Source organism: Jaculus jaculus, chromosome 3 (genome assembly GCF_020740685.1).
Source record: "Jaculus jaculus isolate mJacJac1 chromosome 3, mJacJac1.mat.Y.cur, whole genome shotgun sequence".
NCBI classification, from domain to species: domain Eukaryota; kingdom Metazoa; phylum Chordata; class Mammalia; order Rodentia; family Dipodidae; genus Jaculus; species Jaculus jaculus.
This window is the reverse complement of record NC_059104.1, coordinates 188313148-188337261: the sequence shown is the minus strand read 5'-3', so window position 1 is coordinate 188337261 and position 24114 is coordinate 188313148. Positions and strand designations below refer to the sequence as shown.

At 53.7% G+C, this 24114-nt stretch overlaps 1 protein-coding gene across 1 annotated transcript in view; it reads left to right on the top strand.

Moving 5' to 3' along the window:
* The first annotated feature begins 3103 nt into the window (after positions 1-3103).
* The window catches only part of Slc6a5 (solute carrier family 6 member 5), a 54076-nt gene continuing 33065 nt past the window's right edge, over positions 3104-24114 (top strand). The window contains exons 1-6 of the mRNA XM_004650816.2: positions 3104-3628; positions 5982-6120; positions 8195-8326; positions 8608-8781; positions 20919-21060; positions 22617-22749. Coding sequence (XP_004650873.2) covers positions 3119-3628; positions 5982-6120; positions 8195-8326; positions 8608-8781; positions 20919-21060; positions 22617-22749 — 1230 coding nt within the window. The 5' untranslated portion in view covers positions 3104-3118. The remainder of the gene's footprint in view (positions 3629-5981; positions 6121-8194; positions 8327-8607; positions 8782-20918; positions 21061-22616; positions 22750-24114) is intronic.

Sequence of the window (24114 nt, the reverse complement as noted above, 5' to 3'; positions counted from 1 at the left end):
GAAGAAAAGCCAGGGTTCTGGGGCGGACCGTTGGTAGCCCCTGCCAGCCAGCCTGGCGTGCTCCCCTTGGCATCCCTACCCCGCTCCCCAGCCTTCCCCGGCTGCGCTCCGTGGCGGGAGAGCGAGCGGACCACGGGAGGAGTAGCTGGCTTCTTCGGGGTTCCACGGAGAACTGGCCCCGCTTTAAATTGGGGTCGATTCTGAAAGGCTGCGGCAATTTCAGCGGGAGTCCCTCGCACAAGGCGCGATTTAACGTTAGTTCCAAAGTGTAATAAACAGAGCGCCTGAAAACCCACAGGGCGCTGGACAAGCAGGTCCGGGGGGGCTTCCCACGCACCCCCGAAATCGTGCAGTCCTGGGGTCTCTACCTGGCTGTCCCGGGAGGGAGGGAGGGAGGGAGCAGAGGCAGGCAGAAGCATCCGGCACTCTCGGGGTGTCGGGGCCGGCGGAGCGGGAGCCCCGGCGCTCCGCAATCTGCTCTGCGGCCTGCGCGTGGCCGCCGGGCATTGTCCTCCGCCGCCCGCGCGGCCCGACGCCCAGCCAAGTGCGACGGCCGACCCCGAGGCGGTGGGCCGGGCTGCGGGCCGCCCGGATGGCACCGCGCACTGCAGACCTCCTCAACCCCGAGGCCAGGCGTCCCAGAGCGGGGCCAGGCAAGGAAGGAGAGTGGGAAATGACATCTCTGAAAAGGCATTTTCAATTCCCTTATGATCAGAACCATTGTTGTGTGAGGGCACGAAAACCCACAGTTCATCTTTTAGCTGCCCAGCCCGCGGTGCGGTGCAACCTCTCCTGACGATTTTACAGATGGCCTGCCCTGCCCCTTGGTTGCTAGGGAACCTGATTTGGGGTGAGACCCTGCTTTCCAAACATGCCTGGCTCTGGAATTTTATTAAAAGCATTATGGGAGAAAGAACGGGGTTTCTGTGACTTTGAAAGTGGCTGGAGTAACTAAGTCAATGTTAAAATAATTTCTTAAAAATCTTTCAAAAAACCTAAAATACAATGAGAAAACATCAATTGTACTTAAAATTTTCTGATGGTGTCAGGAGAGTCGAAATAAGAATGCAAATATCTCATTGTTTAAACAAAAATCCAGGATCCCTTCAAGACTGGTTTTCTGGAAGGGTAGAAACACAGGGCTCTGAAGTGCACCCACTGGGCAGCTGGGCACACCCTTACCCATACAAGACCGGTGCGTGGAGCATTACAGAGCTCGACCCGCAGACAGACCCACCATCGTTCTCTTGGTCACATTTTGGAATTGGCCGAACATTTAGGGAATTTAGTGGAAGAGAGAGAGAGAGAGCTGTGATTTCACCCACTCCCTGCACCAACGGAGCACTCATTCCATTCTGCTGGCCTCTGAGCCTCGCCTTGGCCGCAGTGGGACGTGTCCCTCCCATGTCTCTTTTAGTTAGGAGCAGGCAAACTTCCCTCGTCCCCTCCCACTGGCTTTGGTTTAGTAATCAGACCCACATGAGTCACACCAAACACACAGCCCCCTCCTGCCAGAGTGACAACTGGCCAGCGTACTCCAGGCGGTTGTCCCTTTAAAGCCTGAACCAAAGGGGTAATGATTTATCAAACTTGTGTTATCAAGACGATGTCAACCGAAGGGCACCTTGCTTCGCACTGACGCAAAACCCGGCCTTTCCCAAGAAGATATAGAAAGCGCCTCTCCTGCCAGAGCCAAATCTAGCCTTCTCAACACCAGGTTGTACTCAACTGGTTCACTCTGGCTGATGTCAGACATGGTAAGTGGTCGCTTTTGTTCTTCTAAGAGGAAAGGGGGCTGCAGGCATGGGGGGTGGCAAGCTCGTTCTGGATAGTTCTTTCTTTGGAATGTCTGTGTACTTGGTGAGAAGGTAGGGGGACAACGTGGGAAGGCTCGGGTCCTGTTATTTGTACTTGTGATCACAGAGCTCCGCCAGAGGCGAGGAAAGCTCTCCTGGGTTGTGTAGTTGAGAGAGAGGTCTCCAGGTCCCAATCTAGATTCCGGGCGCTGTCCTTGGTGCTGGGAGGCGAGATGCCAGCACACGGGCGAGTCGTGCTGGGCTCCGAAGGCTGGGAGGATGCGGGCAGAGGTATTAGATTCGGTACAAATTAATATGCTCTGGTCTGTCCGTTTTGTGAAGTGGGTTAGATGATAGGTGTGGGGCCGAGGTCAATGTAATCTATTTCTAAAGGATAATAACTATTAGTGTGTGGAATGCGTGGAAGCCTTAAAAGATAAGAGGAGAAAGTATATGCAAAAAGCCCTTGCATCTAATTCTTTTTATTTAAAATTCAGTTGGGAGGAAGCAAATGAAAATTATTTGTGAGTTTTGGTCCCCAGTCAAGAGTAGAGAAAAGGAGGATATCAGACGTCTGGGGGTAGGCATCAAAACCACATAAATACACTTTGCAAGACCCTTTCACATTTCTGGGTATCTGAACGAATGGGCGCAGGCCGTGTCAGGTATCAAAGCCAGTCTCTCCTCCGCCTTGAAGTCTGGTTTTGTCGCTGCGGTGGTGGGTTTGTGGGTGTAGGTGGTGTTTCTTCCGTAATCCCCAGCCTTGCCTCCGCTACCTGGCCTGCCCCTGTGGGACGCGAGCGCAGAGATTTGCACAGGCCCCCTGGTGCCAGGGCATCAGCTTTGTGGTCACAGCTTGTCTATGGGGGAAAAAGAGCAATGTTCATTGTTGAATGACAAAGGAAATGGGGCGGAAAATTAAAGAATCTTTCCACAATGGTGATGGGAATGAGGGCACCCCACCGTCTTGATTTGAAATCCAAAAAAGGTAGGGAGCTCGTGACCGTAGGGCTGTTTCCAAACTCCTTCCCCAAACATCCCTGCCTCCTTTCTTCCACCGCCCTCCGTCAGGGAGGAAGAATTCGCTGCTCACGCCGTCTGATTACCGGCAGGACTGGCAAATTAAGAAACGCGATTGCAATGATTGTAAAAGGAAAAACAATCCAGAGTCCATTTGTTCCTTTGGCTATAAATTGTCTGGACCTGGCATGTGGACGTTTCCGTAGGTAGATGCAGGTATTTTTTTTAAAGCCATTGTGACTTTTTCTTTTTTCCGCACGAACTTGACATTGTGTTTGCAGGACTGCAGAGCTCCCAAGGACATGAATCAACAATCAGCTAACAGCCTGGAAGCCTCCGCGCCACCGCCGGGCCAGCGGGATAGCCCGAGCGCGCCCAGGACGAGCCCCGAGCGGGAGCTGCCCGCCTCGGCCGCCGGTCCGCCGCCGCCACGAGTGCCCAGGTCTGCCTCCACTGGCGCGCCAACTGCCCAGCCCGCGGGCGCCAGAGCCTGCGAGGCCGAGCGGCCCGGCGCGGGATTTTGCCAACCGAGCGGCCCGCTGGTGCAGGCGACCTCCGCGGCCCTCCGGGACTTCGGCCAAGGTCACGGAGCGCAGGCCAGCCCCCCTTCGGCGGGCAACGCGCTACACTGCAAGATCCCAGCCCTGCGCGGCCCCGAGGAGGATGCGAGCGTGAGTGTGGGCAAGGGCAGCCTGGAGCGCAACAATACCCCGGCTGTGGGCTGGGTGAACATGAGCCAGAGCACCGTGGTGCTGGGGACCGATGGCATCGCGTCGGTGCTCCCGGGCAGCGTGGCCGCCACTGCCACCCAGGTAAGCAGGACGCACGCTGCCTGATGCTCTGCAGCCGCGCGCGGGCCGAGAGGAGCCCGGCGTGGCGGGTGCACGTGTGCTGATGGGGGACGGGTTGGCCATGCCAGGTGGCGGGTGCTGGAGGCAGCTTTGGGGCTTCTGAAGCTCGCGCTGCGCTGGGGTGGTTTAGTTCAGTGTGAGAGGGCCAGCGTGACCCCGCCAGAGGTCCTCAGTGTAGTGGGAATCCAGGTGCAGATCCCAAAGGAAGCAGAGAGATGCCTACCTTTAAGCCACATGGCTCCCCATGCTATCAATGGCTAGGTTTCCCCTTCCTTGAACACAATGCCTCAATTTAAAGCAGCAGAGAAGAACCCCATGTGTGGGTGGGAGGTGGACGGTAAACGTTCGGAGTCCTGTCGCTGTCATTAGCCTTGCCACTGGCGAGCACATTCCGTGTGAGGCAGGTTTGCATGGGGCTGTTGAATCTTAGGCTTCAGGGCATCTTATCCCGACCCTTCCCAAACTAAATCTCTAATTTCACCATCATAATTCTGTATTTTCCCCCATGGTGTCCTTCTCACCCCCACCGTGCATGTGCCCATCCACCACGTACATGAAGGCCACACGGAGTGACCCCACCTCTGCACTGCGGATCCCCGCACTCCCCGCCCCGCCCCAGAGTACGCCTCTGTTTCCACGTCTCTAACTTCTTTCTTCCGCCCTGTTTCACCCACTTCATTGCTTCCCTTCCCATTTCTGCTCTCCTTTTCCTCTCTAACCCTGGTCTCAGGGTCTAGGCCCTGTCCACAGTGGAGGCAGGGGTTGGACCAGAATATCTACTTGGTACTTGGCGCCATGTAGGGTTATGTGGCCCTCTGTTCTTATCTGTTCTCTAACATTTACACACACACACACACACACACACACACACACGCCCGCTCTCTCTCCCTCCCTCTCTCTCTCTCTCTCTCTCTCTCTCTGTCATTCTCTCAGTCTCTCTCTCATTTACCCACAGGACCACATAGCAGGAGCTCAGCTATTGGGACAACTAGAAGCAAACATAACTTTATTTATTCCTTTCAAGCTTTAGGGGTTTGTTTCTCAAGCATCGTTCTTTGTGTGTCTGGTGCTTTTGACAGGGTGTCCCTAATAGCACGTTCCCAGGCAGAGTGAAACACGTGTCCCCTGCTTTACCTCCGCACTGCGGCAAAGTGCTGCCTCAGCCTTCAGCCCTGCAAGGCCTGGGGTGGGGTTAGGGGCTGAGGCAGTTTTCCTGGGGAGGCCGAGGTGATTCCTGCTGCACTTATTGCTCAGCCCGCCCTGCTTTCTGATGTGGACCAGCCCTTCTTCTCCCACCCCAAGGCCTCCCTTCTCCTGTCTGGAGGGCCCCGTGGGACATCTCCAGGTGTTGCTGGTTAGGTGAGGGGAGGCTGAGGAGGCCGAAGGGTCTGGGTGTGTGTCCTAAGCACTTCAAAGTCCATCTGAGGTACCCTGACCCCAGCTACTGCTCCAAGGAGCATCTTTCTGTGAGCGTGGAGAAGTGCGCCCCAAGGGCATGAGCCTCACAGGACAGGCATTCCGAAGCTCACATTCCAGGGACAGGATGTGACACCCCAGTGATGGCTTTCCTGGGATTGTCTCTGTTCATGGAAACATCTCCCCAGAGCTCAAGGTTTCGGTCTGTCCCTCACATCTCAGCCTCTCTGCTCTTTCTGGTTTCAACTCTATGTTGCCCGCCTCCCCAGCACTGAAGAATACCTCCCCTAACTTAGGACGAGGTTCTGCCTGCCCATAGGCCTTGGCAGAGGAAGTGAGGGAAGGGGCTCTGGCTGGCTTTGAGCATTGTGGCCTTTTTTTTTTTCTTTGTGGCATTGGCACATATTTCAAGGGAAAGGGCTGAGAAAGGGGCTCAGTGAGGGCTTTGGGGGACAGTGGGGGGAGCTGGCTAGGAACTTGCTTGCTCGGAAACTTCAGGCATGATGTGTGTGGGGGGGGTCTGCTTGCCAAATGAACTCTGGTGAGGGGTTGGGTATGGAGGGACTTGCTTGCCATCAAACTACAGGAGGAGCGGGGGAGGAGGCTGCTTGCTGGTGAGCCCCAACTATAGAATTTGGGAGCCTGGGTCCAGGTGTTGAAGTAGGGTGTTTAGATAACAACTGGGGCCTGCTTGCTGAGACATTCACGGTTGAGGGTGAGGGCTCTGCTTGTAGATGCATCCTTCTTTAAGACTGGGATCCTGCTTGCCGATGCATCCTCTGTGGAAAACTGGGGGTCTGCTTGCTGAGAAGGACCCTCCGTTGGGTGGAGGGAGGAGTGGGGCCTTCTCGAGGAGCTACTCGGGTCTGCTATCGACAATGTGCTTTTCCGCCCCCAGGAGGACGAGCAAGGGGATGAGAATAAGGCCCGAGGGAACTGGTCCAGCAAACTGGACTTCATCCTGTCCATGGTGGGGTACGCAGTGGGGCTGGGCAATGTCTGGAGGTTTCCCTACCTGGCCTTCCAGAACGGGGGAGGTATGGCTTTTCACCTCTTTCCGCCTGCGGTGTGGCTGGCGGGCGGGCGGGCGCTGGCGGGGTGCGGGGACTGGAAGGAGGCCGGCGGCGGGGCTGGGGCGGGGGAGCGCTGAGCGGCCTCCGCAACGGAGGGCGCGACCCGGAAGGCTCCCGAGCAGCCTGGACCCCACGGGCACTGGCCCACAGGGCAGGCTCTTCGGGGGTACGGGCCCTCCCTGGAGCCCCCCCGATCCAGCTTGGAGAACTGGCTCCCCAGCCAAGTGGATACGACGCGGGGAAGTTCGGACTCTAGTTAGAATCAAGCGCAGCACCCCCTTGCAGCTGAACCACCCGCGGCCTCTTAAGGTTCTAAGTTGCAAGTTGAGCCTGCGAATGCGCATTGGGTCTGTGCGGAATGCAGGGAGTCAGTGAACTGCAGGGGGGGCGCGGAGGTCCTAACTCGAGCCGCCCCGCGGAGCCACCCCACCCCACCCACCTACCGCTCCCCTTCCCGGGGGAAGCAGAGGTAATTCTCAGTGGAGCGAGGTCATCGAGCAAGGACCATTTCCTTGTATGTGGCCGCCCTGGGTGAAAGCTGCGGGACCGCCAGGGACTTCGGATTCCCTGTCGTGCACGCGGAAGGGACCCAGTGCATTCCGAGTCCCTCGGCTAGCCGTCCGAGGGGAGTTGTCCAGGGGCTGGCTGCCGGCCCCACGAGTGGACAAGTGGCCCTCTGGGAACGGAGACCCATTCATCAGAGCCCATAGCTCCCTCCCCGTCTTGGGTTGCTCCAGGCAGGGGAAATTCGAACCGAGGAAAAACCTAAGCTGCAGCCGGGAACGATTAAATTACCAAGGAAAACAAACGAGCCCCTCCCCCAGCGCCCAGTTGGACGCGGTGACAAGTACTGATGAGCGCCGCGGAGCCTTCGCAACCAGGGGTGTCCTGGGAACAGGAACAGTGCAGAGGCACCCCAGCTGGGTTTCCATTGCGCAGGAGTCCTGAGTCCCGACGCAGCCGGCGGGTGGAGGTGCCCGCCTGGGGCGCTGGGGGTGGAGGTGGGCAGGGCTGGCGGTGGGGGCGGCGCGCGGGAACCCACCACCACCGCCGCCGCCGCCACGGCCATCGGCCATCGGCAGCGCAGAGGCTCCAGCAGGGGAACGCACAGGCGGGATGCGGAGCGCAGGGGCCGCGTTGACGTACTGAGGCTGCGGTGTCGCGCAGCCCACAGCGGGTGGAAGGGTTCTCGAAACCCCATGTAGAGAAAGGAGGTGAAGCAAGACCCCTTGCCCCGGCCGACTCCCCAGGGGCCCGTGGTTACTGCTGGCCGTAGAGAAACATCTCCAGCCTGGCCTCTGGTGTCCCTAGACCCCGGACCTCCCCTGCACTTCCTGGAGGCTCCCCAGGCCCCTCCGGAGCCGGAGAACCCTGATGGGCTTGAAGGGAAAGAGTAGCAGAGGAGCCGGGAAGCCCACCGAGGCCCGCCGGGTGCTGTGGCCCGGACTGAGCCTCCTGAAGAAAAGGCTCTCCTGGGGCTCATGGTCAGACCTGAGGCCCACGGACTTTATGGGGAGACTGGTGTCCCGGTCAGGCTAGCGAATCTATGAGGAAGCCATAGCAACCGTCTCCCCAGAGGAGGGCTGACCCTGGAGGACCCTGTGCGATGGCAGGGGTGGGGCGTGGGGGGCACCACCTTGCCTGGCTGAGGGCGTCCCAGGAGGGCGTCCGGGCTAGCAGAGCAAAACTAAGGTCCCTGGAGGGCCTAGACCTCCCTGGCTGGTACTGCACCAAAAGCTGGGGTTTACCACCCCACCTCCCCCCTGACTTTCCCCCGCCCCCCAACCCCCTCCAGAGCTGGAGACAGCAGCGGACCACTGCATGTGAGCCCCGCCTTCCTGTCTAGTGGAAAAGGTCAACAAAGACCACATTCTCCCACGTATCCTTATGAGGTTTGGAGGGAACCCTAACACGTCCCGTGGGTGCCCGTTTATCAGGAGCTCTTCCAGAAAAGGAGCGAACTCCGCCTCGAGCTTTCTGAGTGGGAGCCCAGCCCCCAGGGCTTTGCCTGAGTCTCACTTGCTGCTCTCTCCCCAAGGCGCTTTCCTCATCCCCTACCTGATGATGCTGGCCCTGGCTGGCTTGCCTATCTTCTTCCTGGAGGTGTCACTGGGCCAGTTCGCCAGCCAGGGACCCGTGTCTGTGTGGAAGGCCATTCCAGCTCTGCAGGGTGAGTCCAGTGGTCAGCCCCTTTGGCCCGTTCTTGGCCACCACCAGCTTGAGGGGGGGAGAACTGTTCGCGTGGTGCGCAGAACGCCTGCCCTTATTTGATCAATGTCCTGAGATTACCTCTGCCATTGTGAAGTTCTTGGCAGAATGCCTCATTGTCCTTGTTAGACAGATCCACTCCCCTGTTAGGCCGAGAGTCAAGACCTAGGGCCCCACTCTGCCTGAGGTAGGCAGTAGGCGTGTATGGATCTCAGGGCCGATGTCAGGACTTTGGTCTTGCAGGCTGTGGCATCGCGATGCTCATCATCTCCGTCCTCATTGCCATATACTACAACGTGATCATCTGCTACACACTCTTCTACCTTTTTGCCTCCTTTGTGTCTGCGCTGCCCTGGGGCTCCTGCAACAACCCTTGGAACACGCCAGAATGCAAAGACAAAACCAAACTCCTGTTAGGTGAGTGCTGTTTGCTTCACACACGCTGCCCGTCCTGAGCTGCTCATTCACCTAAGGCTTGCCAGGCTCCCTACTAGGTTCTGGGGCAAGGAGTTGAACTCACACAATCAAATGTGCATTTAAAAGGCTCATAATGATGTGGGGCTGGAGTCCTGGGGGGATTAGATACTCATACAAATGCAGGAGACCTCTGGCCAGTGAACCCCAACTTTACATTGTTGTCCAAATTATCAAAGAATTAAAGTGCCAACTCAGAGAAGGGAAAATTATAATTATGAGATTTATTTTAGGGAGAGTTAGGAGGGAAAACAAAGCAGGGAAGTCCAAGCCCAAAGCAATGCCTCCCTCCCTGCCCAGCCCGGTTGCATAGACCCAGGGGAGCTGGAGAAAATGCCACTCACTTGAGGAAGGTCCCTATCAGGGAAAGCCTCTGGGGAAGGGACACATACACACATACACACACATGAAGCAAACAGAAAAGCACTCAAAAAATCAGAGAAATGGGCTGGAGAGATGGCCTGCTTAGTGCTTAAGACACTTGCCTGCAAAGCCCAAGGACCCAGGTTCAATTCCCCAGTACACATGTAAGCCAGATGCACAAGCTGGCACATGTGTCTGGAATTCATTTGCAGTGGCTAGAGGCTCTGGCCCACATCCATTCTCTATTTACCTCTCTGTCTAATAAATAAAATGTGAAAACATAAATTAAAATAAAAATAAAAAGCAGGAAAATGCCTAGGCAAAAGGAAGTTCTCCCCCTTCTGGTAGGGGAGACCAAGAAGATTCCCCTCCCCTAGGGAAAGAGCAAGCTAAGAGAGCAGGGGATTGGCCAAGAGGGCAGGCATGCGCACGCACACAGATGCACACACGCACACGCACACTTGTGCCTGAGGTCCATTGCTATTACTCAAACATTCACTTAGGATGAGCCTCCTCAGCAGACAGGTGTGATTGGTTGGTGGACTCCAGAAGGCCAGGCCACAGGTGTGCTAAAAAGAGAACCATCTTGGATTAGGGTGAGTCCCATGTGGGTGTGGTCTTGCAGAACAGGCAAGATGGCATCCATGTTCTGTAGGCCAGGCCCTGGCTAACTACCTATCAGAAAAATGGTTCCCTTGCTTCTCACACATATCAGTAGCTTCAGTGGGAGAGGAGGCCAAATTCTTGTTGGCTCATAAATAATGGTTTTTTTTTTTAAAATGCAAATTCACAGTCCTACCCGAGATAGAGTTGGCTTTATTAGCTCGTGAAGGGCCAGGAAATTTGCCTTTTTACCAAGCCATGTAGGGTCTTGTTTTACCCAACAGACTGTTTGTCAGGCTAGTCGTGTGTCCTAGGAGGTAGTTGGAAGTCCTTCCTGTAAGTTTCCCAAAGCCACAGTGCAAGTCCAAGAGAGGGACACACTGATGCTTTAAGCCTAAGGTGAATATAAGACCAGACGCCAACCTCCACCTGTGCCAGGAATTCTCATGGGGCAGGCCTGGGGAGAGGGCGTTCTGCTGGGGAGCTGAAAGTCACTGTAGGGGTGCAAGCCACTGGGTGTGTGGGAGCCAAGGAGAATGCTAGAGTGAGCAGGGCAGAATGGGGGAAGTCTGTGTGACCTAGAAGTTGTGTCTTCCAGTGACTGTATGTCTAGACCAAGTAACTCCTCTCTGCATCTCCATTTTCCTCCAGAGAGATGCAGAAAAGATTATAATCTGCACTCTACCTATCTCTCCTGGCTGTTGAAAACAGGAAAGACAGGAGGCATACAACAAGTGCAAACGCTCTACAAATAGGATGTGGTAGCATCAGTCAGTATGGGAACTCTGGTCATTGAATAGGGACCTATAAGGAAGGGACCTCCCCCAGGAGGCCCAGTGTTCCCTGCAGGCAGGCGGGAGCCAGCTGCCCCAGAGCCCTTGGGACGGGCTCTTCATGGTCACCTTTCAAACTGCTCTTCCCCTATAGTCTGCTCCTGGCAGAATCTGACCCTGTGGGTGTGGTGATAGTAGAAGATGAATTCTTCCCCTCCCATAGTCCCACGAGAGTCATACCTAGTGACAGTAACTCAGTTCACTGCATGTACACACCACGTCCATCTTCCACCTGGAGAAACTTTGAATAGGCTGAAAGAAAACGCAAACTAGAGACAGGTGCACACTGCGCGTGGAAGTGCTCAGGAACGGGGTGAGGGCTTACGATGGTCACCCAGGGGAGTCTTTAGCTTCATGACCACGAGTAAGTGTCCCTCCACCTCTGGGTCCTTGGGGTCCTCACTTCAGTTTCTCTCCTTTATTTTAAAATATTTCATTATTTGGAACTGGAGACATGGCTTAGTGGCTAAGGCACTTGCCTACAAAGTCAAAGAACCCAGGTTGATTCCCCAGGACCCATGTAAGCCAGAGGCAAAAGGTGGTGCATGTATCTGCAGTTTGTTTTTAGTGGCTGGAGGCCCTACCAGGCCCATTCACTCTCTCTGACTCTCTCTCTCTCTCCCTCAAATAAATAAAAACAAAATACTTTAATAAAATATTCATTTATTTGATAGAGAGAAAGAAGGAGGGAGGGAGGAAGGGAAGGGAAGACAGAGGAGAGAATAATAGGAATGTCAATATGAATAGATACACCAGGTCCTCTTGCCTCTGCACACGAACTCCAGACACATGTGCCACATTGTGCCTCTGGCTTTACATTGTCCTGGGGAGTCAAGCTGGAGCCTTCAGGCTTTGCAAGCAAATACCATCAATCGTGGAGCCATCTCTCCAGCCCGACATTCCATTTTGATGGTTTCTCATGGTAGAGCAGTGGTCTGCCTGGTGGATACAAAGCCTGGCTGCAGCACAGGACAATCACCTGGAAATCAAAAGAGCATCCTTCACTTGGGGTACTACTGACCAGTTAAATCTAGACACTGGGGAGTGGAGGTTAGAAGTACTTGTTTGAAAGGTTTTTCATGTTTGAATCTGTGTGGGAATCTCAAGGATGGAGAGTGCCCACATCATTTTTTCTTTTTTTGAAGTAGGGTCTCACTCAAGCCTGGAATTCATATGTAGTCTAAGGATGGCCTCAAACTCATGGTGATCCCTCTACCTCTATCTCCAAAAATGCTGGGATTAAAGGAATGCAACACCTTCATTTAAAAATTTTTTCTTGGTGCCAGCGATTGAAACCAAGGCCTTCTTCGTGTTAAGAATTTGGGCTACCACTGAGCCACACCCCAGCCGCTCCAGAGCCCTTCTCTACCACTGAACCACACCCACCCCTCCAGAGCTCTTCTCTACCACTGAGCCACACCCACCCTTCCAGAGCTCTTCTCTACCACTGAACCACACCCACCCTTCCAGAGCTCTTCTCTACCACTGAGCCACACCCCAGCCGCTCCAGAGCCCTTCTCTACCACTGAACCACACCCATCCCTCCAGAGCTCTTCTCTACCACTGAACCACACCCATCCCTCCAGAGCTCTTCTCTACCACTGAGCCACACCCACCCCTCCAGAGCTCTTCTCTACCACTGAGCCACACCCACCCCTCCAGAGCTCTTCTCTACCACTGAGCCACACCCACCCCTCCAGAGCTCTTCTCTACCACTGAGCCACACCCATCCCTCCAGAGCTCTTCTCTACCACTGAGCCACACCCATCCCTCCAGAGCTCTTCTCTACCACTGAACCACACCCATCCCTCCAGAGCTCTTCTCTACCACTGAGCCACACCCATCCCTCCAGAGCTCTTCTCTACCACTGAGCCACACCCACCCCTCCAGAGCTCTTCTCTACCACTGAGCCACACCCATCCCTCCAGAGCTCTTCTCTACCACTGAGCCACACCCACCCCTCCAGAGCTCTTCTCTACCACTGAACCACACCCACCCCTCCAGAGCTCTTCTCTACCACTGAGCCACACCCACCCCTCCAGAGCTCTTCTCTACCACTGAACCACACCCATCCCTCCAGAGCTCTTCTCTACCACTGAACCACACCCATCCCTCCAGAGCCCTTCTCTACCACTGAGCCACACCCACCCCTCCAGAGCCCTTCTCTACCACTGAGCCACACCCATCCCTCCAGAGCTCTTCTCTACCACTGAGCCACACCCATCCCTCCAGAGCTCTTCTCTACCACTGAACCACACCCAACCCTCCAGAGCTCTTCTCTACCAATGAGCCACACCCATCCCTCCAGAGCTCTTCTCTACCACTGAGCCACACCCACCCCTCCAGAGCTCTTCTCTACCAATGAGCCACACCCATCCCTCCAGAGCTCTTCTCTACCACTGAGCCACACCCATCCCTCCAGAGCTCTTCTCTACCAATGAGCCACACCCACCCCTCCAGAGCTCTTCTCTACCACTGAGCCACACCCACCCCTCCAGAGCTCTTCTCTACCACTGAGCCACACCCATCCCTCCAGAGCTCTTCTCTACCACTGAGCCACACCCATCCCTCCAGAGCTCTTCTCTACCACTGAGCCACACCCATCCCTCCAGAGCTCTTCTCTACCACTGAGCCACACCCATCCCTCCAGAGCTCTTCTCTACCACTGAGCCACACCCACCCCTCCAGAGCTCTTCTCTACCACTGAGCCACACCCACCCCTCCAGAGCTCTTCTCTACCACTGAGCCACACCCACCCCTCCAGAGCTCTTCTCTACCACTGAGCCACACCCATCCCTCCAGAGCTCTTCTCTACCACTGAACCACACCCATCCCTCCAGAGCTCTTCTCTACCACTGAGCCACACCCATCCCTCCAGAGCTCTTCTCTACCACTGAGCCACACCCACCCCTCCAGAGCTCTTCTCTACCACTGAGCCACACCCATCCCTCCAGAGCTCTTCTCTACCACTGAGCCACACCCACCCCTCCAGAGCTCTTCTCTACCACTGAGCCACACCCACCCCTCCAGAGCTCTTCTCTACCACTGAGCCACACCCACCCCTCCAGAGCTCTTCTCTACCACTGAACCACACCCACCCTTCCAGAGCTCTTCTCTACCACTGAGCCACACCCACCCCTCCAGAGCTCTTCTCTACCACTGAGCCACACCCACCCCTCCAGAGCTCTTCTCTACCACTGAGCCACACCCACCCCTCCAGAGCTCTTCTCTACCACTGAGCCACACTCATCCCTCCAGAGCTCTTCTCTACCACTGAGCCACACCCATCCCTCCAGAGCTCTTCTCTACCACTGAGCCACACCCATCCCTCCAGAGCTCTTCTCTACCACTGAGCCACACCCATCCCTCCAGAGCTCTTCTCTACCACTGAACCACACCCATCCCTCCAGAGCTCTTCTCTACCACTGAGCCACACCCATCCCTCCAGAGCTCTTCTCTACCACTGAACCACACCCATCCCTCCAGAGCTCTTCTCTACCACTGAGCCACACCCACCCCTCCAGAGCTCTTCTCTACCACTGAGCCACACCCACCCCTCCAGAGTTCTTCTCTACCACTGAGCCACACCCACCCCTCCAGAGCTCTTCTCTACCACTGAGCCACACCCACCCCTCCAGAGCTCTTCTCTACCACTGAGCCACACCCATCCCTCCAGAGCTCTTCTCTACCACTGAGCCACACCCACCCCTCCAGAGCTCTTCTCTACCACTGAGCCACACCCACCCCTCCAGAGCTCTTCTCTACCACTGAGCCACACCCACCCCTCCAGAGCTCTTCTCTACCACTGAGCCACACCCACCCCTCCAGAGCTCTTCTCTACCACTGAACCACACCCCAGCCCCTCCAGAACTCTTGTTGACCTCTGAGCCACACTCCAGCCCCTCCATAACTCTTCTCTGCCCATGAGCCACACCCCAGCCACAACAGAGATCTTCTCTACCACTGAACCACACCACAGCCCCACCAGAGCTCTTCTCTATCAATGAGACACACCCCAGCCCCCGCAGAGCTCTTCTCTACCACTGAGGAACACCCCAAGCACTCCAAGCTCTTCTCTACCACTGAACCACACCCCAACCTCTGCCGAGCTCAAATCTACCAATGAGCCACACCCAGCCCCTCCAGAGGTCTTCTCTACCACTGAGCCACACCCCAGCACCTCCAGAGCGCTTGTCCACCACTGCATCACACCATTGCCTCTCCAGAGCTCTTGTTCACCGTGGAATCACACCGCTGCCCTGCCAGACCTCTTGTCTACCATTGAACCACACCGCTGCCCCTCCAGAGCTCCTCTCTACCAATGAGACACACCACAGCCCCTCCATAACTCTTCTCTGCCAATGAGACACACCCCAGCCCCTCCAGAGTGCTTCTCTACCAATGAGACACACCCCAGCCCCTCCAAGCTCTTTTCTACCAATGAACCACACCTCAGCCCCTCCAGAGCTTTTGTCTAAGTGGTCCTTAGCCACTTGGGACTGGGTTAACCTACCTTCTTTGCTCTGCACAGCTGTCAGCCCTGAAAAGCTGCTGGCTGGGAGAGGTCCACTTGGATTCTCTTCACGGAATCCTAAACAACAGTCAGTTGCCAGAATAGCTTTTTGCCAATGATTGCCAAGTTTAGGCCAATTGCATTTCCAAGGAGTGCAGTCTGGCATGGGTTGTACCAAATCACCCCCGAGCCCTGCTTGTCCTTCCAAGATTGTGCCTGGTAGGGAAGTCATTTTCTGAGTGTGTCTGCTGGAGCAGGATGCTGCTTCGATTGGGCCTCCAATCAGATGCTCCTGGGAACTTGCCTAAGGGCCCACACACATCAATGTTCAGTGTCCAGCAACTGTCCTCCAGGAGGGAGCCCTTCAGAAACGCCATTCTCCTCTACCAATAATGTCGTCTAATATTTGTGCAGCACTGAGCACTTGTTAATAATCACCAGTGCCATGCGTTGAGCTGGGTGGAGCCCTCTCATTGGTTTGCCTATGTTCAGATGGACACTCAGGGTCTTAGAGACAGCCATCTGGTAGATCTGAGGCTTGAACCCAAACGTGCCTTCCTTCTCACGCTGTGGCCCTCACACTTTGCTTCATGCCACCCAGTCTGCAAGTAGCTTCATAAATGATGTCATGCTTTAAAGGAGCCCCATGAGCTCCAAGTGGCAGGCGACACGATCACTATTTCAGGCCATGAAGCAGACTCTGAACTCAACACTTAAGCTCTAACTTGCAAGAGAGGTCCAGGGCTGGAATTGGGGTCTTGTGACCCAGATTTTCTGCTTATCTAGGGTCCTTAAAGAATCACTGGCCCATGTGTTCTATCCCATACATCCCTGCAAAGGGATATCATTTGGGATGCTCTCTCGTTGATGTTCATGGTTGAAGTTCCATGGGACAAAAAGAAAGCAAAAAGAAAACAGTAGTTTAAATTAGCGATTCTACTTCTAGGAGTCTGCATTAGAAGAAAATTAGAGGCTGGTAAGCACTAATCACAATTGCTAATTGCAACCATGTTCACAATTCTGTAAAACAGTAGGAACACTTAAATGTATGATAAAAATTTACTTAATGATTGCGAGTTCTACAGTTCAAATGAATTGTGGTTCATTCATAGAATAAAGTAGTGTATAGTCCCTAAAATATTCATAAAGCATGGGAAAATCCTAACCATATTATTTTAAATGTAAGATCAAGATATGTCTGTAGTATTCTTCCATCTTTACTAGCAATATGTATGAGAATAGAAAGCCCAAGAATATTAACAATGTTGGATTTGAGGCCATTCTTTTCCATATTTTCTGTCATGGTCAATTATTTATTTTATAGTTTATGCATGTACTTACTTTTGTGTGTGCATGTGTGTGTGTGTGCACATGCATGTGGAGACTAGAGGTTAAGGTTGGATGGGTGTCTCCCTTTATTGATTTCCACTTTTTTTTTTTTTTCGAGGTAGGGTTTCACTGTAGTCTAGCCTGACCTGGTATTCACTATGTAATCTCAGGGTGGCCTTGAACTTATGGCGATCCTCTTACCTCTGCCTCCAGAGTGCTGGGATTAAAGGTATGTGCCACCATGCCCAGCCACCATATTTTCTGAGACAGGGTCTCTCACCGAACCCACACCTCACTGTTTCAGCTGCACTAGCTTGCAAGCCCAGGGACCTTCCTGTCTCTGTAACCCCAGGTACTATAGGAATGCACCCATGCCTGGCTTTTCCATGGCTGCTGGGGGTGTGAACTCAGGTTCCCCATAGCAGACGCTTCAACTGGACCATGTTCCCAGTGCCCTATTTACCTTCGTAACAAGTAACCTGAGCAGGTTGATGACAGGCAATGGGAGAGGTCCCAGGAGACAGGAGACAGGGTCTCGTGTGTCTCCAGTCAAGCAGACTGGAAGTCAGAGTGACCACTAGCACAGCTAAGCTCGTGGTCCTTGAGGACTCACGGGAGAACTGTGAGCTCAGAGTACAGAGACAATTGGCACTTTTCACCCTGACTGTTACCTCCGAGCAAGCAGACAGGCTAGTAGATCTTATCCTATGCTTAGCCAATATTTTATTTTTTGTATTAAACTAAATGGGGTGTCAGCTGCCATCTGTCACCTCTGTTATCTGCACTCATATGTGCTCTGTTCCTGGGGTCAGGTTTGCTCCTTGGCAGTGTTGATCGTGTGTGTGTGTGTGTGTGTGTGTGTGTGTGTGTGTAGTATATGCACAGTGTGTACCCTGGGTTCACACATATGGAGGCCAGAGTAGAATATTGACTGTTCTATTGTTTTCCTTCTGTGTTTGAGAGTGAATGAACTTGGACTCTTTTGGTCAGACTGTCTGACCAGAGAACCCCAATGATTCTCCTGTCTCCATCCAATTCAGGACTGGGGTCTCAGACGTGTGTGACCATGCCTGGCTTTTTATGTGGGTGCTGGAGAGGGAACCCAAGTTCAATGGCTCTTCCCAGACGGGGTCCCCTGTGGTGAACGCACTGGGTGAGGCTTCTTGGGAGATGGAAGCCTTCCTTCCGGGTGTACCCTCCTCCTCAACCCTGCAGTGAGCACGACCCCCCCTCCCCAGCCAAGATCCTCCCAGGAAATGGGATAAATGAATGTCCTGCCATTGTGACCTTTAAACATAGTGGGTGAATGTCCCATGTCGCGCCCAGTATTGCTGGGAACACGCAATCTGGGAGATGTCTCCACTTCAGACCTACAGACTAGCCCCAGGTTCCCAGCTCTGCCCCTCTCCCCACCCGCTCTTTCCCTTCCCGCTACTCCCCTCCCCGCCTTTCCCTTCCCTCTTCTATCCTCCTTTCCCTCCTCCAGGCCTCGCTTCTCTTTGCCTGGTATTTTCCAAAGTTCAGGTTTCAGGAGAGGTAGTCTTTAAGACTGCTAAACCCTCCGGGTGTCTGCAATGGAGAGCGATCCATCCGTGCCCTGCCAATGAGACCAACTCGTTTGGAGCTGGGTCAGTTCAAATGGGAACAGCATAAATACCATTTCTATTTCTGGACTGGCTTAATTTTCATTAGAACTTTAATTAAATGATCCCTTTTCTCCCCGGTCTTTCATGTGCTTTCATTTATTAATAATTGCCTTAGTAAAGAGAATCCCGTTCCAACAGCTTTCCAATTTAGCACGATCATTATCGCTGTCCTTTGTTCGGGGTTGCTGGGCCGCAGCGCTCTGATGAGAGCCCGTCCTTCCTTCGCTGGCCAATGAAGGGCCAGCTCTCTGCAGCGTGCGCCCGCCGCCCGGTGGTGGGAAGCGGTACTGCACGGCGGCGGGGACCAAGCGGAGGTCTGAGCTGCGCGGCCCGCCTTGAACTGCGCGGCTGGCCGTGGGCCTCAGCCCTCCTCACTGCGGACCAGGGAGCTCTCCACTCCACTTTTCGCAGGAGCTGTAGAAATAACCTTCATCCAGGTTGCTTCTGGGCGAAACGAAATCTTCCCTGGTAAACACTTGGTAGCTGTTAGCTAAAGAAGACAACATTGGGGCTGGAGAGATGGCTTAGCCGTTAAGCGCTTGCCTGTGAAGCCAAAGGACCCGGGTTCGAGACTCAGTTCCCCAGGACCCACGTTAGCCAGATGCACAAGGGGGCGCCCGCATCTGGAGTTCCTTTGCAGTGCCTGGAGGCTCTGGGGAGCCCATTCTCTCTATTTCTCTCTATCTCTCTTTCTCTCTCTGTCTCTTTCTCTGTCGCTCTCAAATAAATAAAATTAACCAAAAAACTTTAAAAAAAGAAGACGACATTGACTAGGAAGGTAGAGACAGCGAAAAATGTTCTCAACCAGCGATTTGACGGGTGTGTGTGGGGGGGCACACAGCAATGTCCAGTGGCATTTTGTGGTTATTGCAACTCAGAGAAGGGGGCGCTCCTGGCACTTAGTGGCCAGTGGCCAGGGGTGCTTGGCACACAGGACCCTGATGGTCATTAGTTCTTCCCACTACTACTCGAAGAGCCAAACAGGCAGAGATTGGTGAGTGCTGTTTGAAATTTTGCCCAGTGTTCTGAGCTACTCTTGGGTGGTGTGGGAGGCAGCATGGACTTACTTGCCGGCCAGTGGGCTTGGAAAGGTGACAGTAGAGAGGAGAGTTGTTCACACCATGAAAAGGTGTTCTCTCCTGAGTTCTTGGGACCAGGGGAAACCCACTGTGTTCCCCACCTGCTTCTGCATTCCACTAGAGGGCATGAGATGGGAGACACACACACACACACACACACACACACACACCAAATCTTCTCTCGCACATGGGGAAACACTTGAAGGAAAGACTTTATCTCTGATTCTTATGCATCTGCTGACAAAGCGTCGGGACTAGCCTGGCAGCAGTTGCCCAGATCACTCTGTCCCCACTTGTCCCATCCTTCCTCGCTCACGTCAGCATCCTGGAGTGTGAGCTCATGGTCCCCTCTCTCTACTTCAGGGCAGGGTGGATATGGGCATGGGTTCCAAAGAGAGGGTGCTGTGTCCGTCCCAGCTGCAGCTTCTGGTGCCCCGGTTTTCTCTCTCTCTAACATAGTGATGGAAGTACAACCCCGAACAAAGAGGGGTAGTGCCAGGCTTCAAATTCTCAACCCATATGAAGAATTTAAGACACGGGACATGTCATTTGCTATCACTATTTGCTACCTTATAACAAGTAGTTTTTAGGTGCCCTGAAGGACTAATTAAAATATCTGTCAGTTGTCTGTATTTAGTATACTCTTTTGTGTGTGGGGGGCAGGGCTGGGCTTCCAAGTGGAGCCTTGTGCGTGCCAGACAAGTGCCGCACCACTGAGCACGTGCCCAGCGATGGGTCAGTGTTTGCTGTGCAGTCACAGAGCACCGCACTGTGCTCAGAGGGACGTCAGCTTCTTCCTGCTGAAGGGAAGATAGCAGCATACACCTGCCGAACATCTCAGCAGCCATAATCCCACATACTAACACTCACGGGGCCGACTTTCCTTACCCCTGGCCTTCTCAGCCTCAGCACTGTTGGTGTTTTGGACTGGGGATTTTCTTTTTTTGTCATGGAAGATGACTTGTGCCTTGTAGGATGCTTAGATGCATTCCTGGGCTCTGTTAGTTATTTCTTTTTAGAGAGTGAGAAGAAAGAATTGGCATGCCAGAGCCTCAAGCCACTGCAGCCGAGCTCCAGACACTTGCGCCACCTAGTGGGCATGTGTGACCTTGTTGCTAGCCTTGTGCATCTGGCTTACATGAGATCTGGAGAGTCAAACATGCGTCCTTAGGCTTCACAGACAAGCGCTTTCACCACTAAGCCATCTCATCAGCCCTCTGTTAGTTTTTTGATTCCAGTAGCACCTGGTTGCTTTGATGTGAAAGTTAAACATGTCTCAAGATGTCACCAAATGTCCTAAGGAATCAAGTTCACAGAGATCAAGTTCACAGAGAAACACTGCTAGGCGTTGTCAGAGGCTTGTGGGCACATGGTGTGGCCACTGTGTCCGCTATCCCATGTGTGAGCAGGATGTGCACAGCACAGGTGCCTCAGAGGAGGACATGCACACAGGTATTTGGCGTACTTCCTGTGGGTCCACGTGATACCAGGAAGTGGGGAACGTGGAACTTGTTTCAGACAGTGGTCTTAATGTTGCCCATGCTGTCCTTGACAATTCTGTAGTTCTTTTGCACCTGGGCTTGCTCTGTTAACCCTTTCCCAACTCGTACTCCCCAGTACTGACTGTTTTCAGACGCCATCTGTAAGTGGACAGAGAGACATGTATATTTTCTGCACACACCTCACCATTTCTGTTCTGTCCTCTCCCAAACAGATTCCTGCGTGATCAGTGAACACCCCAAAATTCAGATTAAGAACTCAACTTTCTGCATGACAGCCTATCCGAACTTGACAATGATTAACTTCACTAGTCAGGCCAATAAGACGTTTGTCAGTGGGAGCGAAGAGTACTTCAAGTAAGATGGCTGACTCTGGGGAGTTTTCGGAGAGGCCTGGTGTGGGGGTAGGAGGCGCATGTGAATGACTGGGGCGGGGACTTTGCCCAGGTGCGGCCTCCAGGAGAAAATGAGGGGTGGCCATGGGATGGCTTTGGGGACAAAATCAACGCTGCTAGAATCCAGGTCACAGCCCTGCGACCTAAGCACAACTGCAGTTCACCAGGTCATCTACACTTGACTTTCTACAGTTCACCAGGCCATCTACACTGGACTTTCAGGGAAGAGAGGTTAAAAGTAAGAGAAGAAGCAATGGCCAAACTTATATTTGAAATGAAAAGACATTTCTCTCTCTCTCTTTTTTTCCTTGAGATGGGATTTCTAATAGCCCAGGCTTGCTTTAAACTCACTATGCAGTTGAGGATGACCTTGAACGTTTAAAATTTATTTATTTATTTATTTGCAAGGAAAGAGAGAGAGAGAGAGAGAGAGAGAGAGAGAGAGAGAGAGAGCGAGCATGCCAAGGCCTCTTGCCAACCACAAACAAGCTATGCTACTTGGCTTTATGTGAGTACTGGGGAATCGAACCCAGGCCAATGGCTTTTCAAGCAAGTGCCTTTAACCACTGAACAATCTCTCTTGACCAGCCTTGAGCTTTTGATCCTCCTCACTCTACCTCCCAGGTGCTGGGATAACAGTGTGGGCCACCACTCCTGGTTTATGCAGTGTTGGTGTTGAACCCAGAGCTTCGCATGTGCTAGGCCAACACTGTCTATACTGAGCTACATTCCCAGCCCTGCAGTTTCCATTTTATGAGAGAAATTTGATTTTGATGTGATCTCTCCCATTTTAACTGTTGACAAAAGAAATTCAAATGAAACACTGGCACCAAATAGAACATCCATGCTCATGGACTCCAAGCTTGAGACCTTCACTGAGATAGTAAATGGTCCCCTGACCTTACTCTCCCTCCTGTTTCCATTACCTCTTATTTTGGGGGATCTCTTCTTTATGGACTCTGAAGGTACATCGTTGCACCCCACTGGGCTGGATGGAAGGGAGAATAAGGCTGAAGGATGAAATAATCCTTTGGAAGATCTGTGCTATGAGAGGTAGAGTGGATGTGGTATGAATTCCCCCTGAGCTAGTCATTTTGCAGAAGGTCAACCCCACTCCTATTTATTTTTAAGATTTTTAAGTCTACCAAACACTGCCTGAATACATCCTAGTGGATCAGAGCACTGCAGAGAAACTTGAAACCTCTGGCTGCTTAGACTTCTGCTATAACGACTCCAAATGATGTGTGCTGTCTCCCACAAAATCCTGCCCTGGGCTCACATAGCTCCCAGCGTGTAGTCGAGAGTAGAGGGAGACGCCTTGGAAGGCCACTTGCGAGCCAGGCTAGAGCCCTCAGTCCTGTCTGCTTGGGTCCCGGGTAGGGCGGCTGTGGGAGGTGTTGGGTGGGCTTCAAACTCCTGAGCCTGAGGGGACATTAAAACCTGCAGACCCTCATGTCTTCTCTCTCTTCCCTCTTTCTGTTCCTTCCCTTCTCCTCTTCCTCCATCTTGGATTCTTAGGTACTTTGTGCTGAAGATTTCTGCGGGGATTGAATATCCGGGTGAGATCCGGTGGCCCCTGGCCTTCTGTCTCTTCCTAGCATGGGTGATCGTGTACGCATCCCTGGCAAAAGGAATCAAGTCGTCAGGAAAAGTAAGAACTTGGGTTCATCTCAGCGTGCTCTGAGAGCACCGTGTGTGGTTGTATCATGGGGCAGGTGACAGAGGCCTGGGAAGGGTCACCTCAGGGTTTATCTCATTCCACGGGTCACCAGCATCCTACGGGTGACCAGCAGCCCCTGATCCACCTGCGTGCCGTGGGCACAGCCCCTGCTCATCATGTATAGTTGTATCATAGGGCGGGCAGCAGGGGCTTGGGAGGAGAGTCCATCCTGTCCCTGACCCTCAGCGGCTGTGGACTGCGGGAAAGTGGCTTTAATGTGTGACCTGGAAAGTGGGGAGGGTGAGATCCTTCTCACGCGTGTTTTAAGGAGTGAGTACAGACAGAGCTTGGGGGGCGCCCAGACTAGCCCCCCTCCTCTCCTGCGAGGTCTGGACGCCCAGGAGGTTTGTCACTGCCTGTGGGTGCACTCAGGCTGCAGCGTCTGCATCTTGGCCGCCAGGTCAGCTCAGGCTTCTGTCAAGAGGCCAGGGGAAGATGAGAACGAGGGAGTCTGGCTGCTGGCTGTATTGTTTCACAGCCATCCTCTAGTCCCTAGCCCAACCTTCCTCCAGCCCTGTGGCCCAGCCCTGAAGGACAGCCCTGCAGCGGAATTTGGCCGGCAAGCACGTCACTGGTCTTTCAGCTGGGCCTTTTGGGGATTGGTGGAACTCCCTTTCCTGCTCACTTCTGTCAAGGCAAGCTGTCTGGCCAACTCCAGACCACACAACTCATTATTGTTGGGTCACCTCAATCCTTTCCACCTTCTTGCTGTCTTAGAGAACTCCACTAAAGAGCGAAACCATCACTTTTGTATCAGTTCTGCTGGCTGACCCAAGAGGACTTTGCATGTTTCAGGATGAGAAGGAGTGTCTTTAAGGCTCCAGCACACGGGTGCAGTGGAGGGAATTGAAGGCATAGTTTGTGCAGTTGGATTTGGTCCAGTTGGCCCATCCAGGGTTTTCTGTGGTTATTCCACAACTAACCAGCTGGGAAGAAACAGGTCTCATGGGCAGCTGGTCTTTCTGCCTGCACCCCAGAGTGCTTTACACCTCACACTGGGCACTGCTTAACCTCATGGATCCTTTTGTCCCCCACCAGGCACATGGCTGTGTGGCAGGTGCCCTTGTCACGGTCTTTCTGGTGTTTTCCAGAGCCTCGCACTCTAGTGTCACGGGGACTTGAGTGGTGGACGCTGGCAGGCTGGTTAGCGTGACCTGAGGTGGGTGCTGCAGCTTAGATCACAGAGCTAGGGAGCAAGGAGTGAGGTGACCTGGACTCCTGTCTTCAGGGATGACAGTAACCACAGCAGCCTGCTCCTCCCCTCTGCCTCCTCCTCCTCTGCTCTCTTCTTACTTC